The 12,497-nt window shown below is 46.0% G+C and overlaps 1 protein-coding gene across 1 annotated transcript; it reads right to left on the bottom strand.

Moving 5' to 3' along the window:
* Positions 1–306: 306 nt before the first annotated feature.
* Positions 307–5,060, bottom strand: LOC119339981. Its single transcript, XM_037611889.1, has 11 exons — positions 4,918–5,060; positions 4,161–4,310; positions 3,515–3,773; positions 3,180–3,414; positions 2,922–3,072; positions 2,623–2,787; positions 2,050–2,116; positions 1,524–1,963; positions 1,281–1,437; positions 732–1,171; positions 307–646 (listed from the first exon to the last, which is right to left on the bottom strand). The coding sequence occupies exons 2-11, from the start codon at positions 4,257–4,259 to the stop codon at positions 518–520; spliced, it is 2,142 nt and encodes a 713-aa protein (XP_037467786.1). The 5' UTR covers positions 4,260–4,310; positions 4,918–5,060; the 3' UTR covers positions 307–517.
* Positions 5,061–12,497: the final 7,437 nt, after the last annotated feature.

The following is a 12,497-nucleotide window of genomic DNA, read 5'->3' as shown; positions in this document are numbered from 1 at the left end:
GCGAGCTGCTGACGCGTGGCCGACTTTTGGTCCGGTTGGTGTTACCTACAGGGACTAAATGTCCTCCTGCCTGGGCGCCCCGCAGCGGCCACGTGAAGCCCCGTCGGTCCCGGTTCGTAAGCAAACCGGGACTAAAGATTTTGGGCTATAGTCCCGTTTGATTTGTCCCAGTTCCAAAACCGGGACTAAAGGCCCTCTGAAACCGGGACTAGTACCCTGTTTTCTACTAGTGTTGCAGCCGGAGCTGTGATTCTGGCACCACTCTCCTCTTGGTTTAATTACATATTCGAACTGAGATATCACCATTCACATTGAGCTGAAGCAAATTCGGGTTACAACAAAAACAGAAGATGCAGAGCCTCCTTGCAATTTATGCACACATAGCATAGTGGCACTCGCTTATTAGATGCTACGGAGCATATGGCAGTTCTTGACATATGGAATGAACAAAGGCGTTGGAAATGGAGTGCGTGTGCTTGCCGATAACCTGAGAAAATAGCCCATACAATTGACAATTTCAGTCCATGGTGCCGCCGAGGAGGCTATCCAGTAGTTTGGAAAAGGGTGCCGACAGATGCGGTCTTTCAGGAACTGGAAGGCAGGTGAAAGTTCCACCTGGAGAATTTTTCGCAATGTCTTGGAGACCCTAGCATATACATAAGAGATATGGATACATTGAATTAGTTAGCAAGCAAGAATTTTCACTGGAGTAGCTCTGACTTCATACATACCTGGTTATACGCGTCCCCACCAAGGGTAAATGTGTGAACAGGCACTGTAGAGACGAATTTCTCTGTTCCATCAAAGAAGTCACCCTTGTTTATCAATCCATCAGAGAAGAACAAGATGATGCCATTGCGGTAACCGCGGCTGCTGACCATTTTATGTGCCTCAACAAGGCCTGATGCCATGTTTTTAGTGCACGTCATCCTGCGCCTGGCGAATCCAGTGTAGCCAGTTTCCTTTGTCTCGGCTGAGTCAACTACTTTCATGTCCGATGTGTATGTGTTTGGGGTCGACATGACGTAGATGTAACCCATGCAACTGTCAACATAGTGGGTGAGCTTCTCTTGCACCAACCAAAAGACCCCACTATCCACCGTGTACCACGCTGGGGTCGAGTTGGTGCAGTCAAAGGCATACACGATCACCACATCTAGTGGATCCCTTCCTGCAAACCAGTATGGACAATTGGTCATCCACACATCGTACTATGCATGTTTGTGATGATTACAAATTCGGACTGGATTGGATGTTCTTATGTATATATATATATATACCTGAAATGGAACTAAGAGGTCTCTCAACATCCTCCGGGGTGCCCCCAAGGAGGCTATCTAGTAGCTTGGAGAAGGGTGTTGATAGATTTGGCCTTTCTGGAACAGGCTTGGTGTGAAACTTCCCTCCTGGAGAATTTGCCGCAATGGATTGGAGAACCTAGCATATATACAATACATAGGAATAAATTACTTATTCATGAGCCGATCATTATTTAGATAGATAATCTCTAATTCGATACATACATTGTTATACGTGTCCCCGGCAAGGGTAAATGTGTGGACGGGCACTTCGGATATGAAGTTGTTGGTTCCATCAAAGAAGTCACCCTCGTTCATCAATCCATCAGAGAAGAACAAGATAATGCCATTGTGGTGCCCACGGCTGCTGATCATTTTATGCGCCTCTGCAAGGCCCGATGCCATGTTCTTAGTGCAGGTCGTCCTGCGCCTAGCGAATCCTGTGTAGCCAGTTTCCTTTGTCTCCGCCGAGTCAACTACTTTCATGTCTAACGTGTATGTGTTAGCAGTTGACATGACGTAAATATAGCCCATGCAACTATCGGGGAAGTGGGCCAGCTTCTCTTGCACCATCCAAAAGATCCCATTATCCACTGTGTACCAGGCTGGGGTCCAGTCAGTACAATCAAAGGCATACACAATCACAACATCCAGTGGCCCCCTTCCTGCAAACCAGTATAGACAATTAATTCATTCATATAAATTTTTGATGTTGATTCCTGACATAATTGTACTGGATGCCTCTATATACCTGAATTGTCACTGGAGAGCTTGTTTGGAACATGGCGGGAGGAATTCACCGTGAGGGTATGGAGACCCTGGAATATACACAACAATACAAGACATTGAAAGAAAGAAATTAATAAGCTGATAAAATATTTGGACTAGAGCACATATAAAAGTTGCTTAAACTATGTTTCGACTCCTCTTCAATCTCCTAGGATTTAGTTGGGACACGAAACAGAGAAGCATTTTGGAAGCACGTTCCCACCATGGTCACAAGTCAAGTGTAGGAAGCTTTACGAGCCAAAGTGCATCAACATCAGTTGAGTATTGAGATCCAACCGCTGCCCATCATAGTGGGTCTCGGGCTATTGTCAAAACTGCTTATTATTTTTGAAAGATAACTGCTTATTATAAATTTTCTAACACCTACAACCTGTAGATAACATTATCCATTTGGAGGCTAATGCTTTGGGTAAGAATAAACACAATAAAGATTACACGATGCTGTCACGCTTCCATTAATCCTGTTACCTTTCTGGATCATACAAATACTATAATCATGCTTTAGAAACAGATAAGTAGATGTCAGCGATGGTACCTTTCCCAAAACCTGAGTTTCCATATCATTCAAGTTCACCATAATCTCCTTCATTGTGGGCCTTTGGTGTCTGTCAGTATGCATACAGCATATTGCAATTTTGGTGCATGTCTCTACTTGATATAAATCTGCTGTATTATCCCTCTCCCTCCAATATGTACATACCTGTAATATGGATAAGCAAAAGGTTTAGCAGTAACATCATCAGATGGATAATTATTTATCTATATGATCATAACACCAGATCGACCTGTAAGCATTAAATTAAACATGTTGGTGATAAAAAAAGTTGTTCGTACATATTCAACAAATTTCTTGGCGCCATGTTCGCGATAAGTTTCTAAACCGCCAGATCCTCCAATTACATCTATGATTGTAACACCTAAACTAAAGACATCAGCCTTATCTGACACCACGCCCTCTTTTCTTACTTCAGGCGCCATGTAGTTCCTGCATGAAATCAATTTTTTTAAGGGCACAATCATCACCACTGTCTGTTTGCTTACAAGACAAAACCAAATTATCTCAAAATTAATGATGCATTCCACTGTGCTCACGTTGTCCCTGAAACTGAACCAATGACTTTTACATGGGTACGGCTTGTAGTGTAGATCCTTGACAATCCGAAATCTGCAATTTTTGGATTCTTGCGCTTGTCAAGTAATATGTTGGCAGGCTTTAAATCCAGGTGGAGGATTGGACGCTCGCACCCACAGTGAAGATAACATAAGCCTTCACAAGTCCCTTTTATTATTTGGTAATGCGTGGGCCAGTCATGTCCCAGGGAATTTCCTGCAAATTTAAAGAGCATGGACAATTACTGAGTAAAATGGAATTGAAACTTTTATTTCTAAATTAACATGGAATAGAAGAGAATCGGATTGAAGTTTACCAGAAAGATGCTTGTCTAGGCTGGTACCGTGCATATATTCGAAGCAGAGCACTTTGTATATGTGTTTACCAAAAACAGAAGAGCCATCCTTTTGCTCAATATATTCGCTGGTCACTTCATTACAATAACCAACAAGTCGTACAATGTTGGGATGTTGGACCTTCATATGATTACTGAGTTCGTTCATAAATTGTTTGTCGTCAATTTCTTTGGCTGAATCAAGCAACTTCACTGCTATCTCTTCCTTCTTGTAAACTGCCTGTTTGCGTTTAAGAAAACTAATTAATAATACTTCCTCCACTCTATCAAACTCTATGTTATAATGTGTATTATTACTTTTTTAAAGCTAATCCTTCCAACCTTTGACCATTTTTTTACATAACATTATCAGTATTTACAATACAAATAAATAAATAAAATATAAAACCATATTTCATGATGGATATACTGTAGGAAGAAATTCCTACAGTTTTGGGTAAAAATGATATTAAGTTGGTATTATATATAGATGCATATATTTTTTCATAAACTTGCTTAAACATAGAATGCTTAAGTTCCGAAAAAATAAATGCACTTTATAGAATGGAACTTAATACTATGTTTTTTTTTGCGAGAAAGAACATAATACCATGTTGACCATTAGTACCTTGTAAACTTCTCCATAACCACCTCTTCCAATTTTATGGGTGTCCGAAAAATGGTTGGTAATTATTCTCAGGTCAGATAAGTCTATCCGTGGTATCATGCTTCAACCACTGTGTACACGCTATATATAGCAAGGTTGGTGTGCCTTTCTCTGCACATATATAAAAAAACATCATCAACATCGGTATACAGAGAGCACGTAGGGTATATACGGTTGTAACTATCTGAGCAGAAACATGTTTTCTGCCCGATTTGAAAATTTCCGGCTCAACCTGGGATAGCCACAAGCATCAGCGGATTCTGACAGTGGGTGCCAGGTATGAGGTGGTATGAGGTAGAAGGTGGCAGCGGGACAGGCAAAGAAAAGAGTACGGACCGCTGGCGTCGATGGCATGGCAGCAAAGCAGGGTGAGAGGCGCTCAGGGTTCAATTCTGCAGGTGAGATTCTTTGTGTGTTGGCAGCTGATAAGAGGGGTGGATCGTAGCCTCGTGTATGCACTGTCGTGGGCGAATTTCAAAGATTTTCCAAAGCTCGGCTGATATATATCAATTTCAGTGGCATAATTTGTATTTGGCCGAATTCTTTCAAGAACAACCACGTACGGCAGTTATGATATTTTGCGGAAGTACCGGCCAGATCTGGCTAGGGGGTACGAATTCTTAAAATGGAATTATATAGCCTTTCCATGGCGGAATGGAAGTCGCAGGATCTGCGTAAAATCAATTAGAAGACGAGATCGAAGATGTAAGCAACTAACCTCCTTGAATGTCCTGCGGCCGCGTGAGATGCCCTGCTCGCTCACACTTATTAAGCCAGCAGATCGATATCTATATTTGTTTGGGCGCCAGAGGGTATGTTGGCCCAAGTTTCTTTGCTTTATCTCAATGGATGGATGTTCCAAGTTTGTTCGCTAGTTGTGTAACTTGTCACAACTGCAGAACTGCTCTTTAAGACCTCATCGCATAAGGGTTGCTCCGACTTACGTGTGATGTGATCAGCACAAGGTGTGGATTCAACTTGATGGTCCTTAGTATCCTCTAACCCTCTAACCCTCTTTAGTTCAGTCAACTGAACTGAAATTTTCAGCTCAAAAAAAAAAGAGAGCTGAAACAGTGGCGTAGCCACATCAGAGACACGCCCCAGGATAAGCTTGTTGCTACAGTATTAACAGTACCAAACAGTGCTACTGCTGCTACAGGTAACGAAGCAGCAAGTTGCTACGCCCCAGGTCACACCCCTAGTAGCCTGGGCCCTAGCTACGCCACTGTGCATAACTGCTTACGGCACCCGTAAACTTTCCACATCGGTCAGGACCACGCTGTGCAGACTACGAAAGCCATCCAACATGGTCCTGTATCGATCTGCGGGGCGGTCTAACCGTAAATTTGTGACAAAGTAGGGGAAGGTTTGCATGACTCCGGACAACAGACACGTAGGACTCCGACACCACCGGCCCACCCAATCCCCCTCGCGGTCCCATTTCTTTCCACTTCGTCCCTTCACCCTTTGCTTTGCAACAGCACCCTCCACCTCCACCGCCGATAATGTACGTCTTCGGCTGCCATAGAGCCATTGCCGGATGTCCACAACCAGTACCGACGCGCCTGCTCGCCTTTACAACGAATTTGTCCACCCTGGAGCCGGCAGACATCACGCCCGTTAGGTGTTCAGTCAAATGACATTGAGCTTATTTTCAAATGTTATGTTATTTTTCAAAGTACGCAGGAGGTGAGCTACTCGACCATGGAGGATGAATTATTGTGAGACGCGTGGTTGGCCATATCTGTGGATTTCATAGGAGGGAGCAGAGGAGAGGCCTTCTGGCAACAAGTGCATTAAATGTTTCACGCACGAAAACACATTGCGCCCTATGACATGTACATCATTCAAGAACGCAACATGAGGTCGTTATTGTATCTCTTGCACACTATGCAGACCAGCGTCACCATGTTTTGCGGCGAGATTCGTCATCTCAAGGCAAGGTGGCCATTGCACGCAGTAGAGGACAACATCGTAAGTTTTGTCTTCCTATTGCTCAGTTTGTTGATTGGTTCATTCACTCAATGTTGGTCTACACATTATTGGATGAAACTGACGGACGACCATTTAGAGCATCTCTAGCCGCGCCCCCAACAAGGCCCCCCAGGCGACTTTTTGGCCGCCGACGCCAAAAAAACGGTCCAGTTGCGCCCCCATGGGCCCATTTTTCGCCGGCTTGGGTCGAAATTGTCGCCGGCGGACCCAACCCGAACCCGGCGCGCTGGGGGGGGGCGCTCGGGGGCGCCGGGCGAATCGTTTTTGGCGCGAAAGCGCCGCGTGGCAGCCGCGTCGTGGGGCAGCCGCGTCAGCCACACCGACCTCCTCGTCTTCCCGACGCCTCGGTTTCCCACGGGGAATCAATGGTAAGGCTGTCGTCGGTCAGCTTTTCCATTGATTCCTTTGACGGGCGGCGCGTCACAGGGCGGCGCGCCGACGCCTCCCCTCCCTCAGCTATATATGGTCTCGCTGGCCAGCGTTGGAGTGCCACCACAACCCTCCCTCTCCCGCCGATCCCTCTCCCGCCGATCTCTTCTCCCCAGCCACTCCCTCTCCCCGATGGCCGAGCGTTTTCCGGGAGACGAGGCGGTGGCCAATGGCTTCGGCCGCCGTTCGCTCCGCGAATAGGAGTCCTGACTCCTGTTCCTGGCAAACATCCAGGCGCCGCCGGACATGCGCGTCGGGCCGACGGGCTGGAGGCTCAGCAATGGGGGAGTGCCCATTCCCCCGTTGCCCGACGCCGTTACCAAAGCCATCGTACTTCGCCGATGAGGTCGAGATCGCGCGCGCCTCTCTCACCGACGCCAAGCGCTCCCTTCCCCAGTACACCGCCGACAACAACGCAGCGTGGGCGGCGTACTTTGAGCGCCGCCAGCAGGAACGGCTGGCGTCCACCAACGGGGCGCCGGTGGTCGGCGGCACCAAGAACAACGATGGGCGTCACCTCTGGTGGGGCGTCCCCGGCCGCACCCTCGACGGCGTGCTGGCGCACCTCGAGGGCGGCAACAACCCACCGTTGGCGTACCCCCCAGCGAGGACGGCCGCCCCGACGCACCGCCGACGCGACGGGCAATGGGCGCCGAGGAGGTTCGGCTCCTCCTCCTCCTCTTCCTCATCGCGTTCTTCCTCCCATTCCTCCGGCACTCCATCGCTGCTCGGCGTCAAGGCCGAGCCCGCGACGGATACGCCGCTCGGCCGCCACACACGCAGCGCCGGCATCGTCATCAGCGAGGGCGGCCGGCGCGGCTTCCTCGTCGGCTCCTCCCCCGCGCTTCGTCAAGCCGAAGACGGAGCCGGGTCTCCCGCCGGTGAAGACGGAGCCAAGGCTGGCTCCGGTGAAGACGGAGCCGGCGCTGCTGGCGCCGGTGAAGGCGGAGCACGGCGAGGTCGAGCTCGACGACGACGCGACCCTTGAATGGGCACGCCAAGACTCCCTGAAGATGGCGAGGGAGCGCCAGCACTCCGCCCTAGAGCGGTTCGCGCAGCGCCGCCGAGGCCGCGACCAAGGCGTCGTCGTCATCATCGACGACAGCGACGACGACGACGCGCCGCCGCCGCCGCCACCAGCCGGGGAGGGGTCCAGCAGGGGCGCCCGAGTCAAGGAGGAGAAGGCCGACGATGGCGTGACGACGACGACTTCTCGGCCTTCAGCAAGTTTTTTTTACTAGTTTTTATATGTAATAGCGTGTTTTAGCCCAAATTTACGAATATAAAAGCCCATGTTTGCCGAAAAGTGGCGTGTTTCAGCCCAAGTTTGTCTAATTTTTTTTTCACGCCTGGGGCCGGCCCTGGGGGCGGCGGCTGGGGGCCAACTCGCCCCTAGACCCACTTTTTGCGCCAGGTCACCCCTAGGCGGCGATTTTAGGCGCCCCCTGGGGGGCCAACGGCTGGAGATGCTCTTACATGCACACACTGTTGGCTGAAGCTGAAAGGGGTGTATGTGTGGAACGACATGATCCGTTGATGAAAAACTTGTTGGACATCTAGAATCTAGTCGAATTTGAGACATTGTTGCACTAGACTTAATTTGCATGCTATGTATAATGATTTTTACTATTTTCTATCAAACTTTGATGAATATAGATCAGTTTGCATCAATTTTATCCGATTTGTTTAAATGCGGGTTAAATGTATGCGGCTATGATTGGATGACGGTCTCCCGCATCCGTCTCGATGGACTGGTCCCCTATCCACGGGCAAATTCTGGAAAAAAAAATCTATGGATTGCAGTTGAAGATGCCCATATAGGTGAAAGTTTATGAGTGACGGCCACACGTTTGCACGTGTCAATCTGGCCAGTTACCATTTTAGTGCCGGGTGCAAAGTCGTTCCCGTCACTCCAATTTAGATACCAGCAGCGGCCGCCACAGATGACATCGGATCGGACGAGTCATGGGCCAAAATTACGATTGGCAGGCACAATTAACTAAAATTTCAAAATCACATCACTTTCACTACTGCAAAACTGCTTTTTACCTCTAAAAAATTACATCTATTATAAAAGTTCAACGAAAGCATAAAGTATCTCAAACATACTAAAAATTGCTAGGGGAATCCCCGCTGCATCCCGACACCGGCGTCGCTCCAGCCCACCACGCCATCGCCTTCGCCATCGCCACCACCACCCTGCTCCACCCCTTCGTCGGCCATCAAGCCTCCCCTCCGGCAGCTCGCCTCCTCGCCTCGTCATCCTTCCAGCTCGCCTCCTCCCCCGATGGAGAGCTGGCCATGGCAGCCACTGTTCGGCCTCTATACAGGCTTGCCCGAAGTGGGCTCCCTCTACCGGGCCCAAACTGGCGCCCAACAGGCCGGCGGCTTCCCAGCTGGGCTGCAGCGCAGGGAGAAGCTACAAACGCTCCCGAACGGGTTGAGAATCGCCACATGGAGTTAGCAGCTACGTTGAGAAGCTAAATCTGTGGAGTTTGGGAAGCTTGGAGGACTTCAGAACACGCTCTTAGAGCATGTCACTAGTCTGTATAATTAAAAGTCAATACCATTTGACCTATAAGTCCAAATTAATTTATTTTATTTACTTTTTTCCGTAAAAGTTTATGTCCAATAGAATAAGTTTTATATTTTGTTGACGACATTTATATTTGATTTTTTTAAAAAAAATAACATCTAGTAAATGTCTACAAAAATCAAAACCAGTAATGTGTGCGCAAGTAACTCTCTGAAATTTTAACCATAAACTTTAGATGTCATACCGTTACACCATGCCAAGTTTCGCATTTTTACACTTCACTTAAGTTTTTCTAAAGTTCAAAACCTATTTACCTTCAATTTTGTTTTTCATAAACAAAATTTTGAGTTTTCGAAACAATCCTCACATATGATCTAAATATTTACTCAACAACCTAATATAATTATCCACAAAGTTTTGTGCATTTATTAATGTATATATATAGTTCAGATTTGAATAATATCCATTAAATACCTAAAACAATTAATGCCTTAAAATAGAAAATTGACCAGAAAAGTCCCAAATGTTGGTCTTTAAAACCCTATAGCCAATCTTATATCACACTTGGGCCCCGTCGCCTCCTATCCTACTGCCACCCCTATCTCATTCAGTACTAATAAACATCGGCGTCTCCTTCAATCATGATTGCACACACATCTCCTAACCACATCTCTAACACCGTCAACCATTACTATTCCATAAGGACACCACTGGCCTTTGTCACTTCGACTTGATGGTCTTTGTCGTCGTCTGACAATATACGAGAAGAAGTGCGGTAGACTTTTGGAAACTTCGAGATCATTGGGTGGTATCGGTTTTAGCATGGAGTAGGGAGGTGGTGCCAGCTTTGTTTCAACTTTAACAATGATGGGGTGGCAATGGCCCAGGTCCGTCCCGACATTGCCTCGTAGAGGGAGGCGTTACGACATACTGTGGAGTACAAGGACACACCACACAGTGTATCAAGCGACAACAATGAGTACAATCTTAGCTATACTTTGATGATGATATCGTGCGGCAAGGAGGCTATCTCAGCACCCATGGTGATTACAACAATGGTGGGCAACCACACAACATAAAGACATCTGCTAGAGGTAGTGCCCGCATCTTTTTTAATTAAGAAATTTCAGATTGCATATGGTTATATAGTTAAAATCCGGTGCCATGTCCTTCACATCCCACATGGCATCAAATGGTGTTCAATGTATAGGTCTCGTGGTTACGAACAACTGCACATGGTTGTAAGAATTTGTCCAATGCAATATTTTGCCAATGTGCAGTGTGATTCATATAGTAGTGTGTACTTAAATAAGCACCAATTTTAATATGCTTCCATTATTCAATTGTCACCTTTCACCACCGCTTCCTTAATTTAATATATGTTGTTCACATGCTAAACCATGGTCATGAATGGCGGCAAAATATTTTCATAAACTTCACTCAAGGGACAATATTATAGGAATAACCAAGTTAGGTATACATCGATGTCTGCTAACGTGGATGTGGTGCATTCAGAGAATATGAAATGACATTATTTGGTAGAACATTTTTTGGTGATGTCTGTATGTGCTATGGTTATGTAGTTTAAATCATATGCCATATCCATCACACCCCGCATGAAAAAAAAATAGTAGTGTGTCATAATTTTAAACAACCACTAATTCCAATGCCTTCAATTAGCCTGTAACCCTTAGACTTGGTTTTCTAAATTAATATATGATCTTGACATGAATAAACCATAGCCATTAGAGGCGAAAAGTTATTTTTGTTGACTTGACCCAAGGTATGCAATTAATTACATGCTAAACTAAGTCGGATATATATATCTAAATATGCTCACAAGGGATGTGATGCATTGAGAAAATACGGCGTGCCATTTTTTTTGACAAAAACAGTGGGGGAAATCCCCACTGTGATTCTCTTTTTCATTAAAATAGGGGGACAGTTACATATGGATTTACATGATGGATATAATTCATGACATTGATGAGTCATTACTTGGTAAAGTTTTTTGGTTATGTGGATTTTTTTGTATGGTTATATGGTTTACATTGTGTGACATGTCCATCACTTCCCCACATGGCATCAAACCGAGTAGCCCTCATCATCACGGATAGTCCTATGCGATGCAAATTTGGAACACCCTCCAGTCCTCAATTAGTTCAACCAAATGAACTAAAATTTTGGAATTCACATCACTTTTGAAAAGTCAGTTCATTTGGTTGAACGAAGGAGGATACCTTGACGATTCCGAATTTGCATCCCTAGTGTGACATAATTGTAAACAAATATCAATTTTAACAAGAATTATTTTGGCCTTTCCGAAGATTCCCTAATCCTATATATATTGACAAGATGACTAAACCATGGTCATGAGTGGCAAAAAAACATTTCCGTAGACTTGACTGAACGGACACAACTACTAGCTAAATCAAGTTAGATATATGTCCATATCAGCTCACGTGGGATGTGATGTGTTGAGTGAATATAAAATGACATTAGTTGATGGTACATTTGGTTATGTCCATATCTTCTATGGTAATATAGTTAAAGTCATATGCCATATCCATCATCCCACGCTCACTAGTAGAAAAAGGGCCTATTGTCCCGGTTGGTGAGGGCCTTTAGTCCCGGTTCATGAACCGGGACTAAAGGGTCGGTACTAATGCCCTGACCCCTTTAGTCCCGGTTCAATCCAGAACCGGGACAGAAGGGCCTCCACGTGGCCTGTCCCCTGAGCCCAGGCAGGAGGGCCTTTGGTCCCGGTTGGTGGCACCAACCGGGACCAATAGGCATCCACGCGTCAGCGTTTATGTGGCTGTGGTTTTTTTTTTTTGAAAGGGTGGGGTTTTGGGGGGTTTTGGGGGGTTAATTTAGGTGTTTCATATATTATGCTATAGCTAGCTAATTAATAGAGAGAAGTGTCCTCTCTTTTGTCCGTGCTTGGTCGACGCTACGTACCATACATACATACGTATAGAGAGGACTAGCTAGACACACTAGCTAGCTAGTAAGCAAACAGAAGATCGTCATGAACATATATGCATACAGAGAGAAGTGATATCGACTACCTCTCCTTCTCCGAGAGATTGGTCGAACAAACAAGTTCTCGTATATTTATCCGACACTACCGGCTACATATATACAATCATTATCTTTTACAAATATATAATCTCCTAAAATACGGACGCGTGGTCCACATAGTATACTCCGTCTTCAGCGATCACGTGGTCAAGAAAGAATGCCGCCAATTCCTCTTGAATTGCTCGCATGCGATCTGGTGCTAGGAGTTCATCCTGCATCCGAAACATCTAATTTTAAGAAGGGGGTCAATACAT

This window comes from Triticum dicoccoides, chromosome 7B (assembly GCF_002162155.2).
Source record: "Triticum dicoccoides isolate Atlit2015 ecotype Zavitan chromosome 7B, WEW_v2.0, whole genome shotgun sequence".
Lineage (NCBI taxonomy): Eukaryota > Viridiplantae > Streptophyta > Magnoliopsida > Poales > Poaceae > Triticum > Triticum dicoccoides.
The sequence above is the reverse complement of the archived record's forward strand: the minus strand, read 5'-3'. Positions and strand labels throughout refer to the sequence as shown.

What these genes read in the sequence shown, in the direction of transcription:
- LOC119339981 (XM_037611889.1), bottom strand. Translation starts at nt 4,259, where the DNA reads ATGATACCACGGATAGACTTATCTGACCTGAGAATAATTACCAACCAT. An exon ending in GGTTCAGTTTCAGGGACAAC is followed by an intron (nt 3,073 to 3,179) that starts GTGAGCACAGTG and finishes GATTTCATGCAG; the next exon opens with GAACTACATGGCGCCTGAAG. An exon ending in CCAAGAAATTTGTTGAATAT is followed by an intron (nt 2,788 to 2,921) that starts GTACGAACAACT and finishes TCCATATTACAG; the next exon opens with GTATGTACATATTGGAGGGA.